Source organism: Perca fluviatilis, chromosome 13, assembly GCF_010015445.1.
Source record: "Perca fluviatilis chromosome 13, GENO_Pfluv_1.0, whole genome shotgun sequence".
Lineage (NCBI taxonomy): Eukaryota > Metazoa > Chordata > Actinopteri > Perciformes > Percidae > Perca > Perca fluviatilis.
This window is the reverse complement of record NC_053124.1, coordinates 14,172,736-14,200,206: the sequence shown is the minus strand read 5'-3', so window position 1 is coordinate 14,200,206 and position 27,471 is coordinate 14,172,736. Positions and strand designations below refer to the sequence as shown.

The 27,471-nt window shown below is 41.9% G+C and overlaps 1 protein-coding gene across 1 annotated transcript; it reads right to left on the bottom strand.

The window, feature by feature from the left end:
- Positions 1–2,726: 2,726 nt before the first annotated feature.
- On the bottom strand, positions 2,727–26,976 carry hibadha (3-hydroxyisobutyrate dehydrogenase a). Its single transcript, XM_039820548.1, has 8 exons — positions 26,831–26,976; positions 25,436–25,596; positions 25,010–25,119; positions 24,705–24,826; positions 13,486–13,619; positions 10,369–10,445; positions 5,398–5,554; positions 2,727–4,626 (listed from the first exon to the last, which is right to left on the bottom strand). Exons 1-8 carry the CDS (start codon positions 26,898–26,900, stop codon positions 4,468–4,470), a joined length of 990 nt encoding a protein of 329 aa, XP_039676482.1. The 5' UTR covers positions 26,901–26,976; the 3' UTR covers positions 2,727–4,467.
- Between the last annotated feature and the right edge of the window lie 495 nt (positions 26,977–27,471).

Below are 27,471 nucleotides of genomic sequence, written 5' to 3'. Positions count from 1 at the left end.
CACTAATTTAGCCACATGCCACTTAACGTGTGTTTGATATGAATCACAGGGTGCTTAGAGGAGCCTTGCCCCCCCACTCTGTGACCCCACGGCTCTTACTTCCTTAAAGAGCGAGTCGTTAAACAGCCGAGAGGATCCACCAGCGGCTATAATGGTGAAATAATGAACGCTGATGCCTCAGGTATTTATCACAGCAGCAACTCTCAGTTTTATCGTCTAAATGGAGGAGAGAGGGGAGGGGGGAGGTCTAACTTCAAAGTCTGAGAACCCACCAGCATGAATAAAAACTTGATCATCTGTGTATAACGTACATACATTTCATTTCAAGACTAGTTAAGCTCCGGTTAATGTGGGTGTCACAATGGTATCTATGATCAAGAGAAGGGTTGCATGCTGCTTGAAAAAGTTATAATGACACATATATATATATATATATATATATAGCTCAGCTCAGTGTGGTCAGATTGGACTATTGTTCCAATCCCACAATACAAACACAAGTCTAGCATAAAAATGTGAACTCCTGCTGACACATCAGACTGGTGTATCCTGGTGTGGACACAATTCAGTGTGGTGTGTCTGGTGTCGCACCACTGGCCGCCTGGCTGAGTGGGTGAGGCCCGGCTCCGGGTCAGACAGGCTGGTTCAGGACTCGGTCGGTCCTTCGGTCGCTCGCGTCCCCTTCAGACGTCAGTGCAGGCTGGTCTCACCGAGGCTCCTTTACAGCCTGCTTTCATGTGTCCTTTAATGAGGAAACCGCCGGCTCAGCAGCCTTCTATAAAACACAGGCAAATTAAAACACCCAAATATGAATCAGCTACGCTGCCTAATTCAGCAGGCCAGGCCAGAGGCGTAGCTCTTCTTTAGCTAGACCAAAGGCCAAGATGGTGTCTGGAGGCTGAGATACCAAATCCTTCCTCACGAGAGACCCCAGCATGTTTATTGGAAGAGATGGGTTATATATCAATGGCTTCCTAATGTAAACCTAGAAACACTTCTCTTTTATAATCAGATGAAGATAATCTTCAAAGCACACAGCCGAGGCAAGTGCATACTTCCAAAGGAATAATAACAAAGTGAGTCACAAGCCCACGACACAACCCCTGCCACCAAGGGCTCGCCGCAGTCTGCTACAACTGTGGCTGCCACTTAGACGACAGCAGCTCTATAAAATGTCGCTAAGAAACACCAGCCCTTAGAAAGAAAAAAGAAAAAAAAAGTTAAATAAAACAAAACCGCATTCGTTTTTTTCCCCTCATCTCATTGTTATGATGGAAATAAGGGCATCATTCTGAGATTAGTGCTGCTATTTCTCCCCGACTGACGTTAAGAGTTATACGAGCGCCTGCTGAAGAGCTTTGGAGAAACAATGGAACAACAGCCGACTGAAGGGCAGGATGGCTGGATATTAGCAGACTCCAAGTTAAATAAGACTGTTGTTAACAGCCTCTGAAACATGGAACCAGAGGGCCAAGGTGTTATTGTCCTGTTGGTCACCTTACCTGTTAAGTATATAAGCCAAACACAAGTCTTCCCCAGAGGGGATTCACAATCTGTTCTGCAAACGACATCATCTATCATCGATTCGGAAGAGGAAAAACTCACAAATAAAACCTTACCAGAAAAAAACAGAGGAAGAAGGACAGAAGAAATTTCAGGCAGAACATCCAAGAAGGGATCCCTAATACAGCATGTATGTAAGTATACAGTAGATAACAAATGTTAACTTTTCTACAAACAATAGCGTAGGAGTAAAAGAAACAGGCTGCTAATTTATGACTAGCAATGTCGGTTCACTGACTGACTGAAATATCCCAACAACTATTGGATAGATTGCACAGCAAGTTTTCATCATGTCTGCTGTCTTCAAACTACAAAAAAAGAAGGCTCTCTGGAGAGTTTTTACTCTCAAACAATGCATGCTGGGAAGTCAGCAAATCAGCTGATCATGTTTCTTTAGAAACGGATTTAATGAGATGAGTGAACTCTCAGCAGTACGTTGATTCAACTCATTTTAAGTCAAAAGACTTCCTGTCAAATGGACTCATGTTCTACATTTTAAGTTGAGTTGACTTGAAATAAATGAAACATTTATCTAAATCTATGTTTTATGTTTTCAAGTTAATGCAAAAAGATTAGTTGAGCCCACCAGCAGCACTCACTCAACATCTACTGGATGGATTGGTACAAAAATTTCTTTTTTTGCCATGAAATATGGTACATTCATGTCCCCCTCAGGATGAATTGTAATTAATTTGATGATTCCCTGACTTCTTAAGTATTTCATCAATACTTTATGACCAAATACCTGCAAAACTTTTGACCGCCTTAGCTGTACTTTGTTAACCTGGTAAACATTATACCTGCCAAACATCAGCATGTTAGCAATGTCTTTGTGAGCATGCTGTGTCTAAATACAGCCTTACAGACCCGCTAGTCATGTTCCAGTTTAATCGGGGGGTTGACTATATGGACATGACTATGAACAATTTTGGCGTGTAGTTCTCATCAATTAACAAGTAAAATGGCCACTCTCATAAGCTCTGTACTTACTGAACTTATCACTAAAAAATGTTATTTGTAAGCTCTATTTTCACAATGTGCACCTATGTCAAAAACTTCAACAGAGATAATTACATGAGTTATAATGAATTATAACTTGAATGCCAATGCCACATCTTCTGCAGCATACTGTACTTATCTTACAAAACCAGACAAACACCAAATACACAGAACATCTTTTATTTTAGGCTACAGTGTGACTGAGGATCTGTTTCACAGAGCAAAGACAAACTGTAGACACTATTAATGATTTTTACTACAAAAAGAAAGAAAGTCCATTTAGATTCATTATTTCAATACTACGCAAGAATATGAAATATACATTATGTACAATAGCAGAGAGGAACCGTTCCTCGTTTACACTTTACACAGATGTTGTACACGTTGATAGAGCGAGAGAGACCGAGAGAGAGGAGAAATATGTGAGGATTGACTTTAATGAAAATCTATCCCGGCAAGAGAAAGTGCTAGACAATGAAAACAACATTTTGTAGTGAACAGTATAAAATTGTGTTGGTCACAACATAATACTCCAGTGGCTCGATACGCAGATGTAGACAGTTGAAAAGAGAGGTAAGTTCAAAGAGATTCTGTAACTGTATCAAAATGGCCCAGCGATGCACACAGTGCAAAAATAACCATATATATCACAGTATTTAAAAAGGAGCTGAAGTGGTCGAGCCAGTGAATGAAAGTATGTATGCTGGCAGGATGACTCGGGTGACTACAGTAGGTGATTGAATGACTCCACCTTCCTGCCAAAAACAAACAAATGTAACAAAACAAGTGAACTTTGAGCCCACAGTGTGGCTACTTTTGGTTACCTTACATTTAGTGCTGTGAATATGGGCCTTTTTCTCCAGGAGAGAAAAGGTAACCTAAACTCTCTTGCACTGTCTCACTGAAATTTCCATCCCTATGTGAATCCTTATGGTGCATTCAGACCGAGGCAGAGTGAATATTTGCATCGCTTTAATCACATCAGTTGGATGAGTTACTCGTACTTCATGCCGATGTAGAGCTGTAGGCATAAAAAAAAAAAAAAAAATCTTAACACTGATATAGGCTTTCGCGACACAGGGACATGTGAATTTCTCACTTGAGTTGAAATATTTCAACTCACTTCTTTGCCTCATTCGCGTTGCATAATTTGCGTCATTCGTGCCCGTGACGCAAATTCACGTGTATTTGCGTCTTTGCATTGACTTTGTATGTAATTGGACCATCGAAAACGCAGACGGTGGCAAACGAGTTAATACTGTAGCTTTTCTTTTCTTTTCTGTCCTCTTTTATTTAACAGGAACAGGTCTGAGTCATTTGGCTAACAGGCAATAAGCACACACCTGAAAAAAGCATACTTAAACTTTTAACAATCATGCAGTTACTACTCATCAACCTGAAAAACCACATATTATTTGCACTAGTACATACTGTATAACTTGCAGTGCCTCATCCCACCTCTCATTTTCCACTCTGGCCTCTCGGACTGGGAAGAGGGTTGCTTTATTTCTCTAGATACTGATCTAAGGTCAGTTTTAGCATTTCCCCCATGCTGAGAGAGAGCTGTGAACTGAAAATATGATTTAGCTAATGCTATGAGGGGACATGTGCCGACATACAGTATGTTAATTGGACCACAGATCTGCGCCTGAGGGCAAGGCCTTAGTCTCTCCTGAGCATAGTAGGATAAGGGGCACTGGGGTGTGTAGTTGTAGAGTGTGTGTGTGTGTGTGTGTGTGTGTGTGTGTGTGTGTGTGTGTGTGTGTGTGCGCGCACACGTTTGTGTGTGTGTGCGTGTGTGTGTGTGTGTGTGCACACGTGCGCGTGTGTGTGTGTGTGTGTGTGTGTGTGTGTGTGTGTGTGTGTGTGTATGGTAACATCACATTCAACTGTGCTCCCCTCCATTCACTGTCCTTCCTCCTCGCGTAGGAATTGGAAGACGGATGAAAAGTCCTTGTTAGCGTAGCCACGGGAGCACATGACTCGGAAGATCTGGTGGGCGAGGGAACCCAGAGGGATGGGTGTCTTAGTATCGGTGGCAGTGTTTTGAGCCAAACCAAGATCCTAGAAACAGAGACAGAGAGGTAAAGTGTCAAGATAGATGGACTAACCTTACAATATATTTTTGTTTATCTAAAGGCTGATATATGTGACATGAATAAAAAGTGTTTATCCCTATTCTATCAGATTTCTTAAGTTTGGTGTGTGTGATAGAACTGCCCGGGCTTATAAATGAGCACACACTGCAAGTGTATTAATAGACACCCAGATGCACTAAATAATACACAGTGGCAGACTGACCCATACAGAAGAGCTAATGCAGTTAAAATGCAGTAAAATTAAGTTGCACACAATAAGTCACAGATGGTGAAGAGGAGAGTGTATCACACAGAGACAAAAGAACAGTTAAAAAGTGAGACAAAGTCAATTACAGGGCTAAGAGGCTGACAAAATAAAGACTAAAAGAAAAGGAAACAAAGTAGTAATGGCTGAAACCTTTAGTCGATCAGCAGAAAATTAAATGGCAACAACTTTGATAAATTATTAATTATTTAGGTAATTTATCCCTGGGGGAAAATGCTAAACATTTGCGGTTTCCAGCTTCTCAAATGTGAGGATTTGCTACTTCTCTCAGTTTTATTTTATTGTGACTCTATTTTGGATTGGATGGACTAAACAAGCTTCGGCTCTGGGAAATCTTATGTGCATTTTTCACACTTTTCTGACATTTTATGGACTAAAGAGAAATAATAATAATAATAATAAATTAAGCAAAAAAAGAATAAAAAAAGAATCATTAAAAAGAGGGACACAAACACAGGGGGCAGGTTGTACCTTGGCCATTAGTGTGGTTCCAAAGCCACCCTGGTAGTTGTTGGCAGAGGGGACTCCCTCCATGACGCCGGGGACTGGATTGTACGTGTCACTGGACCAGCAACGACCTGAGGACATGTTGAGGATTTTTGCCAGCAGCTTGGGATCCAAACCCAGTCTGGGAAAAGGAGGAGAAAACAGAGATCAGTATCTCCCTCAGACATGGTAACAGGGAAATTCATGGGTTGATCATTATTAGCGTAAAACGGTCAAATTGGGTACATAAACCCTGCAACATTCTCTGATTGAGAGCTGAGTATTTCTTTCACACTAGATCTGCTGGTGAAAAGGTTCAATGTGTCGGTCCATGTCTGAAGGATTGTTTACTGCCACACCGACGACTCAGTAGGAGCTGGCGAGATAGGTGAAAACTGCTGGTAGCGATAGAAAAGGAAGAGGAATTATGTTGAAGTAGTAAGAAAATGAGACAAACGGGATGGGAGGGATAAGAGCGCCGATTATGGAACTCATTTTCAAAGAAAAGAGCAAAAAACGAACATGGAAAAAGATGGGTGTGGGGTGGCTGGAGATTGTTGTGACCCTCACTGAACCTTATGCTAGACTGTGCACCATTCCTCAGTGTTAATGGCTGAAGGCTTTGTAATGCTGGCTAATGCAGTATTGATGTTTACCAGCACATCTATCCTTCATCATCCCTATTTCATGAAAAAAGAAAGTGGAGGAGGAGGAGAAGTGGTTAAGCAGCACAGGGGAGCCATAAACCTCGCTGTCACGCATAGAAGTAGGCTCTTCCTTCTGCTGCCCCATTTAGCAACAACCCTCTTCCATAATGCAAGAGGACAAATCTCCAGGCTATGATAAGAAGAATAAGCAAAAAGCAAAAAGACAGACAGAAGCAGCGATTGAAACAAAGTGCCAACCATTACAGAAGAGAGGGTGTAACTATAAAGTCTGTGTCGGTCTGTGCAGTGCAGCTTTTGTATATTAACGGTTTAAAGGCCAGTGTAAAGCGGACCACATCAAGCCCTGGCTGCCTCAGTTCACTGTTACTTACAGGCCTGTAACTCTATTCTGCTCTCAATATGACTATTAAACCATCATAGGTCCTTAAGGCCAGCAGCCTCCCTCCTTCCCTCCCTCCACCTGGCTCTCATTCTGCCATTACTACCACAGTTTTTATTAGCTGTCTACTAACTAATTAAGAATGGGAATTGCGTTTACACTCTCTCCATGTCTCTCCCTCCTCACTTACTGTTTGTCTCTTTTGTGTCCGCACTTGTGTTTTTTTAACAAACTCTTTTGGAAATGTAGGAAAAGTGACTGTGCATGTGTGTGTGTTTGTGTAAACTTGTGTTTTAGCTTGCAATTTTTTAACTGCAGTCTAGCTCATGATGGCTTTTTCAGTTTATGTCTGAGAGCATCCCTTGCCATCCTGCTTCTCTTCTCCTCCGCCTCCTCTTCCCTGCTGACACCTCCCTGTCTGAGGACTCTGGGGGACATATGTTTGACATCGCACACAAACCCCCCATCTTTCCACACACACACACACACACACACACACACACACACACACACACACACACACACACACACACACACCCCCTCCCTGCGTTCTGGGTCAGCAGCTGAAAAGGTTACTGGCTGAGCTACAATAAAGCGCGTCCGAGCGCGCAGATCGTTTGTTATAGCGACCAGAGACGCTGACGGGGAGCTGTTGTCCTCGGTTAACGATAAATCAATGAAGTTCCCCTCCTGCTCCCATCACACACTCAGACACACACAACCACTCGCACACACAGCCGTGGTTATTAGCTGACGCAGTGGTGTTGTTGCTCGCCCGCGGTAATTTGCGTGGAGAAGAGGACATGTCACGCTTTAACAAGATTGACATGGATAAACACACAAAGACACAAACGGTGAAACAAACGTGTTGCTGTGTGATGCCGCTGCACATTAAAGAAATGTGAGAGTGAGAGGGATGGAGATGAAGATAGTAGGGGGGGGGGGTGTTTACGTGCTAGGGAGCTTGAGCAGGTGGAGTTCATTTGCAGCGTTGATATTAACTGTTTCATTGCGATTAGCTTCTCGTCCTCGTCTGATGCCACAGGAGAGGAAGCCCAACCCGTTCCCCATTTATTATTACATTAAAGAGCTAACGAGCACATATACACACATAAGCATTTACTATCCCATTTATAGAGGCCACAAGCGCGTTTATCACCCAACTTTAATCTTCATCGGAACATATGCTCACAATTCATTTAGGGGGGAGAGATGTGTGTCTGTGTTCATGTGTGTTGTGGCAAACCTATTTCTGTCTTTTAAAACAAAGGGTTGTGTCTTGTTACGCCTTTTGATTTGCCTGTTCTCATAAAATGAATCAAGGAGCAAATATGTGTGTTCCTATTTGTGACTGCAGGGCTGCATGCATGAATGAGTGCAGGTACACAGGCAACCAAGGTGAACTGTAAGTTGTAAAAGACTCGTATCCCTTCCTGGGCCAGTCGCCTCTCTTCTCTTCTTCCTCTCCTTTCATCTTCATGTGCATCATTAAAATCTCTGCAGCTTCTCACCCCCCCTCTTCCACTGACTGGTTGGCTGCATGCAGAAATTACGGCAGGCAGAGGAAAAATGAAGGGATTAAAAGAAAAGAATAAAATGAGGAGGTACCGCAGACGGGCAGACTGTGTATGTGGGTTGGGGAGTGTGTGTATGTGTGTGTGCTCATAATTGTCATGCGTGGCCATTCCTTGCACTAAGACAACGTCACGCACTGTTGGAGACGGCCCGAGCTTCCATCTGAGATCAACAAATTAGCTCCACGAACAGTACTGTGAGTCTGCATGTACAGGTAAGGGGAAACACACACACACACACACACACACACACACACACACACACACACACACACACACACACACACACACACACACACACACACACACACACACACACACACACACACACACACACACACACACACACACAGCAATTGAAGAAAGGGCAGCTCTATCAGGCCCAAGTCCAGCATGATAAAATGTTATTGCCGTTTTCCTGTAAATTGGATGTGAGTGTTCAGTCTCCTTTGTGTCGGACTGTGTGTGTGTGTGTGTGTGTGTGTGTGTTTCTGTACACATACGCCTAAGAGAGTGCGCTCTCTGCATAAGAGGCTAGGCTGCAATGCAGCATGGGAGATTTACGGGTGTGGGCTCTCTCTAAACGATGACCGTCTTTGTCAAACCCTATAATGAAGACCCAGAGATTGGCCAGTAAGAAGGGAGGGAAACGGACACACACACACACACACACACACACACACACAATGCTGTTCCTGAATATGGGTCAGGTTTTCATGTAAAAAAGAATTTAAAGTGAAAGTGTGCAATAGTTAGTATTCTTATCATTCTTATACGTTATACTGTAATAATGAGCCCAGTAGATGAGAAGCTGTTGAAGTTTGGTAGAAAAAGCTCTTCAGTGTCTGTGCATGTAAATCTGTTTGTCCAAGTGTGTGTGTGTGCATCAGAGACAGTGTGGCAATGTGTAAATCTGTGTTGCTCCCTTAATGCCTCCATATTTCAGAGGCCTAGTGGGGGGATTTATGTGTGACTGCTCATGCCAATTTTCCTCCTCTGTCTCAGCACAGATAAATCAGCTGCACTAACACAGCTGCACTGTGAGAAGAGCAATTCGAGCACACACACACACACACACACACACACACACACACACACACACACACACACACACACACACACACACACACACACACACACACACACACACACACACACACACACACACACACACACACACACACACACACACACACACAATTTGAGTTGCAAAACCCACAAAAACACATGATACTAACATGGTAAACAGAGGAAACAGTCTATTATTATCTACAAATAAAGTAGATAATAAATTCACGCTTCTAAGGTGAAAAACAAATCTGATGGCTCAGGTAAATTTATTCATTTAAAAGGAATAACTAATGTGTAACCCTTACTTCCTCAACCCAACTTCCAAAAGAGGAAGATTCTGGAGGGAATCTGCACGATTTCACAACTGTCCAGCATTTTGGAATCCCGAGGTGAACCAGCTATTTTAGGTCATATCAAAATGTTTAGGTTTAATTCAGAATACTTCCTATCCCATCATTCTCAGCCTTTGTGCCATGATGAATGATGGGATTTCTAGGCGTTGTTCAGTGACAGGGTTGTGACAGGATACTGGTGAGAGCTCAATCAGCAGATGTAAATCAGAGTCTGTGGCGCCACCCCCTCATCCATCTCTCTCCAACAGAGGCGGCTCTGACTCTGGGCTGGGCTGACCCCTTTGCACTTTCATAAACCACACACACACACACACACACACACACACACACACACACACACACACACACACACACACACACACACACACACACACACACACACACACACACACACACACACACACACACACACACACACACACACACACAAACCTGTATTGAAGTAGTGACTTACTGCCACAGTTACAGCCATATCACTGGTATAGTTATTCCTTTTATAGTGACGGCTATATCTAAGGGCTAGCTCGAAGCCAAATTCAAGTGTGGCTAAAATGTGGAAGCCTCAAACATGCCACCTTAAGGTTCAAGGTGATAGTACTACCTATAAAAGTCTGCTGCTCCACATCCCTCAACAAGAAAAAAGGAACCTACTGAACAGCTGGATTTCAAATGTAGCTACACCTCATTGGGCTCTGCATGTGAACAACATGTTGTGATTACTAGCTCATAGTCAATTTAAGGGCTAAGTTGGCATATGTTTAAGTTAGGTATATTCACTTTTAATAGCCCACACAGGTTTTCCTGTGTTCTTTCTGTTCTGTGCTCTACCACTAACTGTTACACCTACATTAACCTTGCCCATGTAAATCTAGTGTTTCATCCCAGCTTAGCGCAGCTTTGGCTGACAGTACCTGATGCCAAGGTTCATGGTCTCTGCGGTCCCAATCATTCCAATGGCCAGGAGCATGTTGTTGCAGATCTTAGCTGCCTAGAGAAGATAGACCACAAAGCACAAAAGGGACTTTTACTGAATTTATACAACGAGGTTTGCAAGACAACATGTAATACAGAATGTAAATACATTTAAAGGTTTATCAGACATACTGAGTGAATATGCCTAAATAGGGTCTCCAAAGGAAGCTCTTTAACTGGGACATTTTGCATTAACATTCATGGATTAGGTGAGAAGTGATCCGGCGATTTTCCGCACGGTTGTGCGGCGTTGGGAGTGTCACACTTTGTCCAAATTTCCAGATTCCCGGCAAACTAAGATACACAGTTAGACTAAAAACCGACAGCTATTGTTTTAGCTTGTTTGTAAAATTGTAAAATTCGCCATTTGCAGAGTAGAGCTGTGTTTGCGTAAAACAGCGCGGTGGACAAGAGTGGACTGAGCAGACAGAGCAGATTGAAATATCGCTCTCAACATGTTTATGCCGGTCTACACAGGTGAGTGCATTGATAAGTATTGACTTTTTACTCACGAAGGTTTAATTGTAGCTTATTTACAGAAAAGAGACTAGCGTGAGTTCATCTGCCCCAGCGGCCGTTGGTAATCCTCTCTGTATCGTTCCCAGTCAGGTGCTGAGTGTTTTAACGCACACACATCTCGGCTCAGCTCTATGTGTGGAGCTCGGGCATTGCTGTACAGAATCCCGGCATATGAATAGAGATGCAAATACAGGGGTCTGGGTTTTTGCTCTAAATGCTTGAAATGATAAATAACAGAACGCATTTTTTCCTCTTTACATTTTGTGAATTCATGATTATTCTGTGGGCCAGACTAAAAGCTTTGGCGGGCCGGATGCGGCCCGCGGGCCAGCAGTTGACATTGGCTGGTGTAGAGCCTTATGTGGAGCTGAATTTAAAGTCAAAGATCTCTGTACCTGTGGTACATTACCATTAGCCATAGGAAGAGGTGGGTTTAATGGTCTCCTTGAAGATAAAACAGCAGTGTTTCCTCTATGTTGATTTTATTGTGGCGGTGCGCCATGGCAAAATTTCTTCTGCCACGCTATCAGAAATAGGGCAGACGCACAATGGTCGCGGTTGCCTTTTAAATGATCCTGCCGATATAATGCATCCCCCGTTGGCTGCCACTCACATTGCAATTTAACAACAAGTAGAACCATTTAGAGGTTATTGGGCCCATCCAGTTTAACTCCACATACTGTTGTGTTGATGTATTTTATTGTCAAAACGTTCGCTTTCTTCCGAGTCGTCTATTAAACGACCAGCTCCGCCAAAAACGTCACTGCGGGAGATGGCTTTGAAACGCAGACACCAAAATCAAGATAAGACATAAATAACTATGGCTAACATAACAAGAAACATAAACAGGCTAGCTAGCTAACTGTTATCGATCTCACAACGTGACTTTTTGCCCGAAGACAGCATTGTGGAGAGTGAAACGGGAGACTAGAAAAAGGCGCTTAGGTAGTGTGTTGTTAGGATGGCTACAGTAAATCATAGGCTCTTGTTATCTAAAAGATTTTCAATGTAATGGCTCAATATCTAAATGATTTCAATGACAATGTGGATGAGGTCGTTATAATTTGATGGCCTGCAGCTTCAAGCACAATTCGTTTGGATACAAGCGTTACATTTCGGAAGATAGACGGGATTCTGAACAGCGATGGCCGCGCTGCGCACGCGCACACATACACATACACACACACACACACACACACACACACCAGACATGTGTTACAACATGCAGCACATGAACCTGACTGGGAAAGATACCGATACGCTCGTTACTGTAAGTAGGCTACAATAAAACCTAAAAGTAAATACGTATCAATACCCACTCACCTGTCTACAGGCATACACCTGTAGGAAGCGATATATTTCAATCTGATCTGTCTGGGCGCAGTGCACTCTCATCCACCGCGCGTTAACACAAACATAGCTCTACTCTACTCTAAATAGCGAATTTGACAAACAATCTAAAACAAAAGCTGTCGGTTTGTAGTCTAACTGTTTATCTTAGTTTGCCTCAAATCTTGAAATTTGGACAAATTCTTGTAAACTTAACTGCTGACTAAACAAACCAATGTGGCTACTTAATATGCATGTGAATGACGCAATCTTTATGTTCACATCTTCATTCTTGATGATGATGCTGGTTGTATTCTGGCCTTCATGACCCCTGACCCAGGACTAGGTATAAATTAAGTACATTTGCACAATGATATGGTATTAGGGGGTGTTGCTGTTTGGACAGACCAGCCCCCACTGCTAAAAAAAAATTCTAAAGGAAACAATGAAACTCTTTGTTACCTCTGCCAAGAAGTATATGTTTTGGGTTTGGTTTGTCTATTTGTTTGTCTGTCAGCAGGAATACGGATAAACTACTGCCCGATTTTCACGAAACCTGGTGGAAGGGTGTAGCATAAGCCAACAAAGAACCCAATCAACTTTGGAGCAGATCCGAAACACAGGGCAGATCAACTAACTATTTTTCATTTTTGTTAACATTGCAAGATAGGGGGTTTGTGCTGCATTCATGTGTCGTCGGAATAATCAGAAAAATGAGTTCCCCACTGGGAAAGGTCACACTGCATTAACATTGTGAGGTAGGGCATGCCTTGGCGGAGGTCTGCGCTCTCGGAGTGTCCTTCTAGTTTTTTAAGTGATTTAGATGAAGTCAAAATCTATTTCATGTTTTCCACTTTTTAGTAAAATGTCCTTCATTTCTGATTAGATCGTCTGGATGGATGATTATAAAAAACTTAAGTTGTGGTTTTCTTTTAATGAAGGCACTAATTATGGACGTGCATATAAGTAAGTGTATTATATAGTATGTTTTGGTATATACATAATGTGTTTAAGTTACTGAAATGAGTAAAATGTGTATGTGGGTGAAGATGCAGTTTACGGTGCATGTGCTTTGTGTGCTTTGTGTGTGTGTGTGCTGTGTGTGTGTGTGTGTGTGTGTGTGTGTGTGTGTGTGTGTGTGTGTGTGTGTGTGTGTGTGTGTGTGTGTTTGTGTGTGCGCGCGCGCGCACACATACGTGGGTCTATACCTGTCCAGTGCCAACCTGTCCACAGTAGACAGCATTGGCTCCCATGCAGGTGAGCAGCTCCTGTGCAGCGTTGTATTCCTCCTTCACTCCACCTACCATGAAGGTCAGTTTGGCCATACTGGCAGCACCGACACCTAGACACACAACGCATGTTTAAACACAGTGTTGAAGTTGACTTGAGAGGAACACTTGCTGTGCTTGATAGTACACACATTCAACGTATCAATCCCCAGTCTCCAAAATAGTCCAACCCAGACCCATGGACCTGCGATACACTGCAAACTTCATACAAGGTTGAAGACTGAGTTACATTTTTACAAAACTAAAAAGGTGCAGACGAATCATATGGTAATTAGGCAAAAGTAAACAGGTGTATCCAACTAAAATATATGGATTTGCCACACAAAAGAACATAATATATCAACCACTTGACTGTTTCAACACTACCAACTGTGTCTAAAAGGTCAGCTGTGCACTTTTCTGTGATTGTGTGTGTGTGTGTGTGTTAGGGGGGACAGGCGTGTTAAGTAGTGGTGCACCAGAGGGACAGAGGTATCTTTAAAAGCCGATTGTTGCCATCATCCTCTGCACAACCCTCGTGGGAGCCCTTGCCTTTTGTCCTGTCACCCTTACTCTTTCTGACACACACACACACACACACACACACACACACACACACACACACACACACACACACACACACACACACACACACACACACACACACACACACACACACACACACACACACACACACACACACACACACACACACACACCAGCTGTGCCTGAGGCCAGCCTCCCTCATGGGGGTATCAGTGACAGGCGTGAGGGGTAATTAACTTTACACTTTATCATGTTCAATTAGGCGTCCCTCCCCATGCCTGATGGCTTAAGGAGCGTGCCATGTTGTGGGAGGCAACCTCACCCCACCTCACCCACTCTACCGGGTCCTTAATGCAGAAGTAACCCCTTTTCAGAGTGGGTTGGACCCAGCAGGCCTGAGTCTCCTCTGCAATGACAGTGTCCCCTTATAAGCTTTTTTGAATAGCCCCAAACATTAACACAATTAAATCAGGTATACCAATACTGAATTCACACACTCACACTACTAAATATAATGCTGATCTCACACAAAATTCTTAGAAAATTACCTTAGAAAAACAAAATCTGAATATGCTTGCAAAATTAAGGACTTTCTTAGTTCTCTGAAAAAAGGAAAGGAAGCAAAAGAAGGGAAGGGAGAAAGTTAAAATGTCTCTTTAGGGTGTCGTCAGGCTCTAATGAAAGGTCTCTTAATAGTGAAAGCCTAATAATGTCAGTGTTAATAATTAAAAGGGAATTACTAGGGACAAAACAGCTGAAATGACATTATCAGCAGCAGAGGGAGGGAGGGAAGGAGGGAGGGAAGAGAATAAAAGAGAAGAGAAGAGGACTTGCTGTATATTTCCATGACCCATAAACATACATCTCTTTTTCCCTCCCCCTTCTTTAATTGGCTGTTCTGTTGTCAAGTGTATGATGCCACTACACTGTATGTGTGTGTTGTGTGAGTGTCAGTGCTGAGCTGTCAGCAGGTCATTAGGGCCACATAATGAAGTCCAAAACCCACGCTGCGGCAGCTGCCTATGGACCACGGCAAACACACGCTCAACATAAGGCCGCCACACACACCAATCATACACACATATGGTTCAAAGTCCATTAACATGATAGATTTTGCACCTTGTTACTTCATGTTGTCTTTTTTAATCTCATTTATACATCTGACTTAATTTGAATCTAGTTTAGTTTAATATAATTAAAAGTTTTTTGTTCATGTACTGTATAATATACAGAGCTGAAGAAGTCATAGAGCTTTTCTTGACATTGCCATCATTAAAATTAGGACTGAAGGAATGTAGAAATCATAACAACTCAATTAGAGTTTTCTTTAATTAAAAGGTAGTTGTAAAAGTTCAACATGTCATATCACTTCTTATTTCTTACATTTCATTTACTAGTTTTCATCTTCAGGCTGAGCTTCTCTATTTCACAGACACGCACGCACGCACGCACGTACTCACACACACACACACACACACACACACACACAAAGAGCAGTGTGACAACTGTGCTGGTTCATTAGTGGAGATCACTGTTCACGGACAACTAAAGAGGAGATTATTGATATCACAGTCAACATGCTGATCAATATATCTCACTAAGGAGAGAAAGAAGGAGAGGGAGGAAGAAGGTAAAGAGAGCAAGAGAGAGAAAGAGTGAAGAAGAGATGCTAGCAGAGAAGGAAAACGATCTTTCTCTTCCTACCTCCCAGCATCCCCCACAACTCTCCCTCCCTCAAATTAACTAATCACCCATAATAAGCTCTTATGATCTGTAGTGGATTTCTATAGGCAGTGACACCGGGATGATGGAAGATCCTTGTTGGTGGAAGAATAAGACATCATTAGCATAACAATGTGTGTGTGTGTGTGTGTGTGTGTGTGTGTGTGTGTGTTCATATATATATATATATATATATATATATACATATATATATATATATATATATATATATATACATATACATATATATATATATACATATACATATTATTATATACATATTATATATATATATACATATTATATATACATATTATATATATATATATATATTATATATATTATATATAACATATTATATATATATACATATTATATATATATATATACATATTATATATATATATATATATACACATATATACATATATATACATATACATATACATATATATACATATACATATATATATATATATACATATATATATATATATATATATATATATATATATATATATACATATATATATATATGTATATATAGTATAGATATACAGAATATAGCATATATATATATATATATACAGGCAAGTGTAAACTTAGAGCAGTATGTATGTGTGTGTGGGACAATGACCCCCTGGACTGGTCCTGTCAGAGACGGATTAAAGAGGAATCCTAATGAGGCCCACAGCTCTATCCATCCTCCCTCGTGGAGTGGATAGTCTTGACAGAGACGCACACCATAAACGCCCCTGGGGAAGGTGTGTGTGTGTGTGTGTGTGTGTGTGTGTGTGTGTGTGTGTGTGTGTGTGTGTGTGTGTGTGTGTGTGTGTGTGTGTGTGTGTGTGGGGGTGGGGCGCATCTATGATAGAAGATACAGAGAGAGTAAGAAGGGAAACTAGAAAACCTCAAGGGGAGAAGTAATGTAAGAGACACACCAAACACAACAAAAAAAAATAAAAAAAAAAACACATACTGCCACCTCTTTGAGGGAGAAAAAAATATAAAAGACGAAAGTGCCACTCTAATGTCTAGCAAGCGATCCTTTCTTGGGAAATAAATAATTCCCATGGGAAAGAACCACCTCTCCTCAGTCATTTTCTCTCATCCAGCTCCAAGGGACAAGTTTTGGTTGGCAGAGCAGTGGGTGCCCAACTCCTCACCCCCAAATCACCCAATGCAAATATTCTCAGAGCATGCTGAAACTGGCTGGACTGTTAATGAGCCACTCTGTGGCTTTTACTGTGTTGAGTGAAAGGGTTAGGAGAATGAAAGTGGCTCCAACAACATCTATGACATACTGTATGGAGAGGCATTGCACAGTGTGTATATCTGTGTCTGTGAGCATGCATCTGTAGTTGTGTGTGGCCCATGCAACTTCCATTCAATTACAGACACATGTATATCTCCTTCATCTGATCTCCTCTATTAACAAGATTCACGTTAATAAGCAGGCAATCAAGCACTATTAGGACAGATGCTTGACAGCAGGCTTCAACGACAGGAATCAACTGTGAACATTAAGAGAGTGAATCTGGTTGTGTGAAGGCAAAGGAAGATCAGAGAAAACGACTTTGGTTTGGCCTGTTTGTAGTGAACACTCAATTCATTAGCACTTCTTTCATTACACAGAAAAGAATCAACCAAAGCAATTCATGACAGCCTTATAACATTTTAAACTTTGGGCTCTTTGAAGTGGTGTGTGTATGTACAAAGTAAGTGAGAATGTCTGTGTACACATGCATGCAGTATCAGTTTGTGGGTTCCTGTATATGTGTGTGCATCAGGGACAGGTGCAGATCCCAGAGCTTGCCGGCAATAAGACGTCAGTTGGAGCTTCTGAGGCCGTGTCTCGGAGTTACGAGCCGCATCTAAACCAGTAGGCACTTTTTATTGGTGGTGGGTTTAAATTAAACTACATTTGTGAATATGAGGCTACGCAAACATCACACACAGACACACACAAAAAGGGATGTGCCCAGAGTTTGGTAATGAATGACGCATTTGACAACAAGCCACAACCCTGCTTTTTCCCAGTATACAGAAAAACACTTCGAGCAAAAACAACACCTATAATATCATTAGATCTCTTCCATCACCTAATTTCCTAAAATGATGATGATGTAACTGTTTTTACTTCGAGAACACCGGGAGAGATTTAGGGAGACGCCTGATTTCATGTCACACCTTCAAGTGCAAATGTAGTTGGTGTAAACAAACTCTGGCTTTGGCAATATACTACATTGTTTGTTACTAAGTTTTTAACTATATGCACATGTAAAGTTTTGGCTCAACTGACAGTCCTCTTTAATTCAGACTGAAAAAAGCCTTCACACTTAATAGTGTAACAGCCTTGAGTCAATGGGAGTTGACTACTTGCAGTGTAAGCCAGTGGGGGTAGGATGTTTACAGGGCAACAACGCAGCCTCATGTGGTCCACCATTATAATTACACCCCAGGCCAGATCTTTTTCTCAAACAAATTAAAAACCCAAACAGACCCTGTAAAAAACATAGCGGATATCGAGTAAATACGTGAAACGATACGAGGGTGCACGTTAACCAAAATCGCTCACACACATGAACATTTTTCTTTTTAAATCGGCACTTTTAACAGTCTGCCAACTTTGCTAATGCTCCTCTGTAATGTTAAAAACAGACTCTTTATCGGCTCCAGTTAACGAGCACAGAGCCATGAGAACTGACTTCTGCACAGAAGCACTTCATGAGAACCTTGTGTGGAGAAAGTTGGGGTTTTGAAAAGAAAAAAAAGGGAAGAGTTCATTCATTTTAGAGCATTAGTAGTTTCTAGTATATGTTACTACAGCCTTAAGGGTTTAGTTTGCAATGCCTGTCCATTGACCACCAGGCCAGCCCTCATCATCATCATTATCATCATCAGTAACTGCTCTATCCCGTAGGGGAGAGGCAAGAAAAGGTCCACTATCAATCCTTTCTCTGGCCCAATGAGACTCATCTAAGAAAAAGCAAGTTGATAATGATCCACAATTAGGCTGTTAGCAGGCACACAGACAAAGACACACACACACACACACACACACACACACACGGTGCAGAAACTCCTTCATACAGACAGGATGCTAATTCACTTTTAGGTGAGTGACATGTAGTATGACGTTTGACAGAGTTTTGAATGGCTCATATACCATCTTACTATTTGTCCACACACCCACACACACACACACACACACACACCAGATGACATACGGGCAGAGATGTGAGAGCCAGTCCCCAGCTGCTGTGGGTCTACTCCCATCTGGAGCATAGGCTAGAGCCCCCCGTCACCACCCCTCCATCATCACCATCCCTGGTCACTTTACCGCCCTGCACCCTCCCTCCCCCCAATTCCCCCTATGTCACCAGAACCTGTCAGTGAGAGGCTTGTTATGCTAATCTAGTCTTTGGACCACTGACGCTCTCTAGTACTGGTAAGCCATCAACTTGACAGACTGCGACAGCACCACCCCCTGCCCATCCAACCTGATTCCTTAACTTAGTGTCAGAGAATCATCACTAACCTTCACTAAATGGCCTTCAGTGCCTTCTCCTTCTCCTCTGACAACAAACAATACGGTTATTACTAGAGGCGCAACTATTAATTGATTAACCGATTAGTAAATTACAACCAACAATTTGACATTACCTCAGACTAAAAAGGAAATTGTGACAGACCTTTTACACTATTTGTAGACATTTTAATCGTTAGCAGCAGCCCTGCGTTAATACTTGTGATTAAGTTTGTATCGCAAGCCAAAATAAATCAAAATAATCCCTTTGAAAAAATGCTTGCCATAATAATTAATGTCATGGTTTTTCTACAAAAAGTTCAACTACCTTGTAATACACTCTTAATATAACATCTGTTCCTCTCATTGAAAGATCCAGAATCGTTGAATATGCAAATATTGTTGATTTCAATGGACACAAGATGCGTCCTGCATCACTGAAAAGTCCATTCTCAGTGTAATGCGCTGGAGGGTTCACCTTTAGGCCTCCTGCACACTGCCTGCGTGGCGTGAGCGTGGAGTTTCTGTTGCGTGGCGGCTGCGTGGCATTTTCTATGTCTTTGCACACCAGAAATGTGTCTGATGCGGCGCTGCTGCTGCTAGCCTTGTCTGTACACATGTATGTTTCCCATTGATAAAATGCACTCAAGCAGTGGTATACTTCATGTTAAACCTAAATATATACTAATTTGATTACAGTAAAGACAATGTTGGCAGTATTGACGACAAAATAGGCTACAGAATATTTCGTTCTGTATTGACAGGTGCAATATTTGAAAATCGATAATGTTTTTTTTTATTACATTTATATCTGCATTTATGTCAAAACCTAGAGACTTTCAAACATCAAAATGTCATTTATTAAATGTATTTGTATCAAAATGACATAGAAATCTTCTACATATTCTATTTTGCCTGGAAATGCTTCCAACACACTTGCGTGTCGTGTGAAAAATAGGCATCCAATCCAATCCAATCCACCTTTATTTATAAAGCACCTTAAAAACAACACTGTTGATCAAAGTGCTGAACACAGTCTATGACAATAACATACAACAGAGGCAAAACACAAAAATAATAAAACAATCATCAGTCCTATTTCTAGCATGCACGCGTTTTCGGCATAGCTCAAGCCGTGCGTGTCACACAGGCAGTGTGCAAGCTCTAACCTGTTAACATGGGAGCCGACATAAAAAAACGGACACGCCACGCAGCTGACCCGCTCACGCCACGCAGCCAGTGTGCAGGAGGCCTTACACATGACACTTGTGTAAGTCACATACTTCCAAACTAGCTCATATGTCCATGTCTTTTAAGGTGTTATTTAGGGTGAGCACATAGTTCATGCTTTATCTAAGAAATAGTTTGAAGGTGGTAGAAAGAGTCTATATGAGTCAGCAGAGAAGTGGACTGGCAGCGTTGACAGATGAAAAAACCGTTGCCAGCACTGGTCTGAACAAGCTCCTACAGGCTGGAGGATGACGTTCAAACTGTTGGCAAATGACACACTGCAACACTCAGGCTTCAGTTGATGTGGTATGGATATCATTAGAGTGGTGTTGAGACTCAGCCTAAAGAGATAGTTAAATGAGGGTTATAAGACCTTGCAAACAAGCAACATTAGCCCGAGTGCCCATGGTCCCACAACAGCTCCTTCTTGCTTCCATTTGCACCGATAGCTGACTTTCCCAGCGCTGGGAAAAACACAATGAAAGGGTTTTTTTAGGGCCTTTTTTAAGCCATCGTCCGTTAGCAATGTGGCAGCCCACCATGGGCACACAGACACAAACACAGGCATTCTGGGTAATTACTGCTAACGACCCCGCCGCTTGTTAGCCAGACCTCCTATTTTTGCCATCACTGTGCCAACACCCTGGGCCTGTGACATCAGAGCTTGTTTTGTTGTGGGTCAACTTTGCATGCGGACGTTTTTAATGACACCAGACAGTGGTAGAAATGTGTGTTCAAGCAAATGTTAGAATGCCTAACGAACAATTGTCTGTGTCTGTGCAGGAGGGTGTTTGCACAGAGATTTCAACTGTGTGTGTGTGTGTGTGTGTGTGTGTGTGTGTGTGTGTGTGTGTGTGTGTGTGTGTGTGTGTGTGTGTGTGTGTGTACTAGGACACCACATGGGTCATGCAGGGCTAAAGCCAAGACACTGGTCAATGTGCAAGAATGAAAGTCAGCAAGATGCCCATGAGAAGAAAGTGAGTTTTTTTTCATTGCTCTTTTTAAAAAAAGGGTTATGACTCCACTATTTAGATCCCACGGTTGGCTGCCAAACCTCTAGTGACGCACACAACATACACACACACACACATTTCTGTGTAAAATACACCACCTCACACACCACACATACACGAAAGGATTCATTTTATCTCAAGAGAAAAATCTGAATTAAAAACAAGAACAAATGCAGAAACCACAAAAAGAGGAGATCACTGCACGTTAGCGCTTAGGGTATAGTTATCCTCAGTGAACAAAATCAAGTGTAATCAAGTGTATCCAAATATAAGAAATGATCTTAATAAAATCTAATTTTGATCAAATGCTATATTTTCTATTTAGCTTGAGGTTATATTAGGTTTCATTTGTGGACATACAGTAACTAATTATTACGAGTACTTTTCACAGTCACAGTACACACACACACACACACACACACACACACACACACACACACACACACACACACACACACCCACACACACACACACACACACACACACACACACACACACACACACACACACACACACACACACACACACACACACACACACACACACACACACACACACACACACACACACACACACACACACACACACACACACACACACACACACAATGAGGATGACAAAACCCTATTTGGGTAGGGTGCCATCTCCTGGTTGGAACAGAGCATGTAACCTCATATCCCACCCTGAGTTGTGGAAAGTGAGGCTGGGGGTTTACAGGTCACAGTGGCCACATGCTGAAACCCTCTTCATAACCTGTGTGTCTCCAGTCTATGGCCTCCACAGGTTTAGCCAGGCTTACCAGGGTCATACCATCACCAGCAACTACCAATCCCTATAGCTCAAAGTGGGGCTGAATGTCCGAGTGTGTGTGTTTAAGGGCAGCAACTAACCATTTCTTTTCTTATCAATCAATCAAATTTTTTAGATTCATTGTTTTTTCTATAAAATGTCAGGAAATTAATTATTGACATCTCTAAATAACTGGTTTTGTCAGACCAACAGTCCAAACCCCAAAGATTTGCCATTTCCAATAATATAAAACAGAGAAAATCCTTACATTTCAGAGGCTGGAGCTAGTAAATGTTTGGTATTTTTGCTTCATAAATGACTTACATTAATTATCATAATATAACAGATTCTCAAAATTGCCTTTTCTACTGAAATGTTTCTGCTTTTGTGCACTAAACTTGCTGTACGCCCTTACGGATATGACTTATGGATGTCTCGTGACGACACTGGGTGGGCGTGTACATGCAGCATGTGTGCATGTGTGTGACAAAAGAGTGTCTGCAGAGCTAGCTGCAGAGGCAGCAGGTAAATCATTGCTCATCTCAGGCTAGTAAAAAAGGTTTAGTTAAGTGACAGGAGAGGAAGAACCTTCACAGAGGACTACACACACAAACTGTGCACTGTCTGTAGTATGTAAACAGTGTCTGTGTTAACTGGGAGGGTAACAGGCTCAAGGCTCTGATCTCGCTGACTGCAGACGCCAGCTGGTAAACATGCCAGTGTGGGCCAAGTCTGTGTTTGTATGGCCGATGGCGGGGGCAAGAGTGTGCATTGTGCATGAATTAAAGATTGTGCAATAAAAAACAAACAAGAGTTTAATCAGAGACAGTAGTCAGATTTGCTGGAGTGTTAGGATGTAGCATACTTTAACTGCATACCTGAATTAAAATAATCGTGTGTGTGTGTGTGTGTGTGTGTGTGTGTGTGTGTGTGTGTGTGTGTGTGTGTGTGTGTGTGTGTGTGTGTGTGTGTGTGTGAGAGAGAGAAAGAGAGGGAGATGGAAAGTTTTACTGCAATGTGTCTCCTTCATGTCTTATCTCCCTCCTCTCCTCTCCTGCACTCCATGTGAGGGAAGATTCTCTCCTCTTTATGACTCTTTATCTGACATGAAAGGCACTAACATGGGATACCCGCCATTACGGCTCCATCAACATGAAAAGCTCTGACACGGGATTCTCCACTGCTGCTCAGCCCATTAAGGACGACTGGTGATCCTGTGCTCTGTCAAGCAGCCGTCAAAAGCAGACAGCACCACATAATGAGGACTTAAAACCTTAACCTTGCCTTCAAGACCCTGGTCAAAAGCAGCAATAAAACCTCAAGAGGGCACCTACTGGCTGGCCTGCTCAGTAATTACAACCCATGTCCTAGCACTAACCCAAAAGGTCCCATAGTTTAGATATACAAAAGAGTGTAAGATGTAATCAGAAGTAAGGCTGAGGGGTCAGAAGCCTAACACTATGATTGGTATTCTCAAATGAACAAACTAGCAGTTTGATTCTGCTTGGGATACTGCCACCTACACCTATACTGACAATCCCTTTATATAATGTCTGACCAGTGATAATGGTCTTGAAGACAGAAATTAAGCCTGCGATACCTTCAGACGTAGCTTGCATTAGCAAAGCGATCAAATTACAATGCTCAAGTTACACAGAAGCACAAAATCAATTCAAAAAATGAACTCAGTAGAGTTCAGATCTCCGTGTGTCTTCCTCTCCCCATCCAAACAAATAAAGAGTTGAATCTCACTTAATTGTCCCTCCCGTTAGAGCCCAGCGCGGACTGTTTTCTTAATCCCGCAAACATTCTGATCTTGCATAGATGTCCGTTTTTGACAAAGGCCAAAATGTGGCCTGCAAAAGACTAGGAACTGTAAGGCTTGTTTTTAGCCTAGCGGATTGCCAGAAATGCCTTTTGCTTTGTCACTGAAGCAGTTGTTGATCACTTGCGGCCCCAACCGGCCGGTTAAGAGGAGTGAGGAGAATACATCCATGGTAAGGAGGCAGCAAATCAATGACAGTATAAAACACTCAATAAGATAGTTTTTTTGAAGATGTTGTGAATCACTGCAACCACGAGAAGTCCTTGATCATACACACATACATGTGCACAAGAAATATTAGGCGGATGGGTTCAGGACTAAGAGAAATTAGCAGCAGACAGATAGAGAGATACACAAACACATACACGACCAAACGCATGATCGGCTTACGCCTGGAAGAAGACAAATATGCAGGGATGGACTTTGCAGATGTAAAGTGTTTGAAAACAAGAACAGCAAATCAAAAAGGTTCACAAGCTTACTAATTTGTTGAGTGACACATTACCTCCTGAGACCGGAGCATCCATGAACACTGCACCCATCTTCTCTGCAGCGACTGCCATCTCTCTTGAAACAGCAGGGTCGATGGTGGAGGAGTCAATCAACAGTGTTCCCTTCTTCACCTTTCTGAAGAGGCAAGACAAAAATCATTAACATTTCATATACAGTGCATAACATAAGTTGTGTCTGGCCAAGCCTTTCTTTCTGTTTGTATATTAAACACACTGCAGATGGGCGGTTTCTTTGTTATAGTTTTTAAAAAGGTGCATGAATGTCACAAACAGAGCCTGTGATATTAGGTTTGCTTACTTGAGAATGCCATTTGGGCCTGTGTATACTTCAATGACGTTGGGACTGGAGGGTAGCATTGTGAGGATGCGGTCTGCTTTCTCCGCCACCTCTGCTGGAGAGTCTACTACCTGAATATTGGAGTCATCATTGCACAATATCATCATATCATAAACACAAAATAAACCTCTTCATGAACAAATGGGATGTAATTTAGCTCTGATTTATGACAACCTGTTGGCTCAGAAGCATATATTCATCTAGTAGCTGTTGTTCTAAAGAAACTGCAGTGAATTTCAATGAATGGGTGGTAAAAGCTTGCAAATACCCGTCAATATGCAGTTCTTGGCCGACTCGGCCTGACAAATGTTGTGAATTTTTTTAGGTTACATATTTATTGCTTTCTATTAAATGTTCACATGTCCATATGTGATGTGTGAGTGTTACCTGGGCACCAATATCCTGCAGCTCCTTGCAAGACTCAGGGAAGACATCAGTGGCAATAACGGGATAACCGTTTTTTAACAGGTTTTTGGCCATGGGACTGCCCATGTTTCCCAGACCAACAAACCCCACTGGTGTTTTTGAGGCCATTGATCGCGATGAAACTGAGGGAGGATCACGAAGATGCCATTAGAGGTGTGAGAAAAAAATGTGAGACTTGTTGTTTAGGTGAAGTCCAGAGCAATACAAACACATTACAATCCTCAATATCTTGACCAACAGTTCAGAGAGGCTGCCCACAGTAGTCACTTGTATCTAACATAATTTTTACTTGTGATAGTGCAGTTGATTAGTTTGATTCTCCTTACCGAATAAAGGCAATGCAAGTTTATTTGTATATCTCCATTAAAACACAGAGGGAATTCAAAGTGCTTTTAAATGACTGAAAAAAACGGTCTATCCTTGAATTTTCCAAAAGGAAATGTTCTAATTAGAATCAATAACAACAGAGCAAATCTTTCTGCTGTATCTTAAGACCAGCTTTTGGGCAGTCTGGCCAGGCTATTAAACACTGCTGGCTCAGCCAAGGTCCAGCCAGGTTAACAGATACTAAAGGGAGTGGAAACTCTGGCAGTGAACCAACCAGACTACAACCACAGGATTAGGCCTGGATAGTGTAGCCCAAACATAAATTAATTTGTCTGTTTCTGCTTTACAGTTCTTATTCAGTCCATTACAGTATACTTGGCTACTATCTAGTTTATCCATTTATTATCCATCTATAAAAATATCTATTTATTTTACTATAATACTACTACTAATAATAACCCATTTAAAGTGGTTGCTAGCATGACTTTACAATGGACTTTGAAACTGGCTATACATGACTGGGGACCATGTCTGCTTTGTGAAGGCAGTACCAGGGGGGAAGGGAAAGCACTGTATTTGGGCCTTTAGAGGAAGGTCCTTTGCAGAAATTATTCCTGTAGCCAAATTTAGTACATTTTATACAGTAATAAGTACGTTAGCAACACCTAAAGCAGACTAACATAATCAGAACCCAATGCAGATCTTACCTATCTAGAAGTCTATTAAGATATCACTGCATGTTAAAATTCGCTGTTACTGGCCATGGCTTCACATTTCATTATGCTCATTCCATTACGCACATTGTCTTAACATACTCTAGACTGAACACCGAACAGCAGGTGACCAACTCAGACATTGTGCCCGGACAGTCTCGCTTAACTAGCACGAGCAGTAAGTATTCATGTTTTTTTCAGATGGCTAACAAGCTAGCTAACAGGCTGGAGCAGAGCATGCTCCGCTTGCCTTTTCCTATCAACACACGGGGGGAAAATGGCACAAGGAAACAGACAACATAAGCGAATACGTTACCGAATGCAAAGTCGACATGCTTATTCCACCTTAACAATACATTTCGCGACCCTCTAAACAACGCAGCCATGCTTCTTTCCCCTTGACCTCAGCGTACAGTGACAGCTGTCAAGCCAGGAAAGCCCAACTGAACTGTTATGATTGACTGTGAATTCCGCCAATCGCCGCACTCGATAAGTTTCCGCAGCCAATGGGAACGAGGCAAAGGCGGGATATCCTGTACTTTTACCCTTTAGCCGCTTCTCTGAGTACAAATCAATAGATTTAACAATTAATCAATTAGCTGTGCAATATATCTTTTGCTTTGCAATGAATGGTACATAGTTAGTACACACAGTACATAAGACTGCAAATGATCTCTTATATTGAGATAAGATAACTCTTTATTAGTCCCACAACAGGGAAATTTGCAGCAGAGGCATCAGAATGCACGATATAATAATACAAATGTAAACAGTAAAAAACAGTTAACAGTAAAGGCAAAATATAATAAGTAAACATACTAAAGAGTTTAATACACAGTATTCACAGTGCACTGATAAAATATTGATAATGATATTGCAAAGATAAGTAATACATTAGTGTCAGTTTTGTCTTCTTGTGTTTGGAGCAGTGTTGATTATTTATTAAGTGTGGTATTA

What these genes read in the sequence shown, in the direction of transcription:
- hibadha (XM_039820548.1), bottom strand. Translation starts at nt 26,900, where the DNA reads ATGGCTGCGTTGTTTAGAGGGTCGCGAAATGTATTGTTAAGGTGGAAT. An exon ending in TGCAGGATATTGGTGCCCAG is followed by an intron (nt 25,120 to 25,435) that starts GTAACACTCACA and finishes TCCAATATTCAG; the next exon opens with GTAGTAGACTCTCCAGCAGA. An exon ending in GACAGGTTGGCACTGGACAG is followed by an intron (nt 10,446 to 13,485) that starts GTATAGACCCAC and finishes TATCTTCTCTAG; the next exon opens with GCAGCTAAGATCTGCAACAA.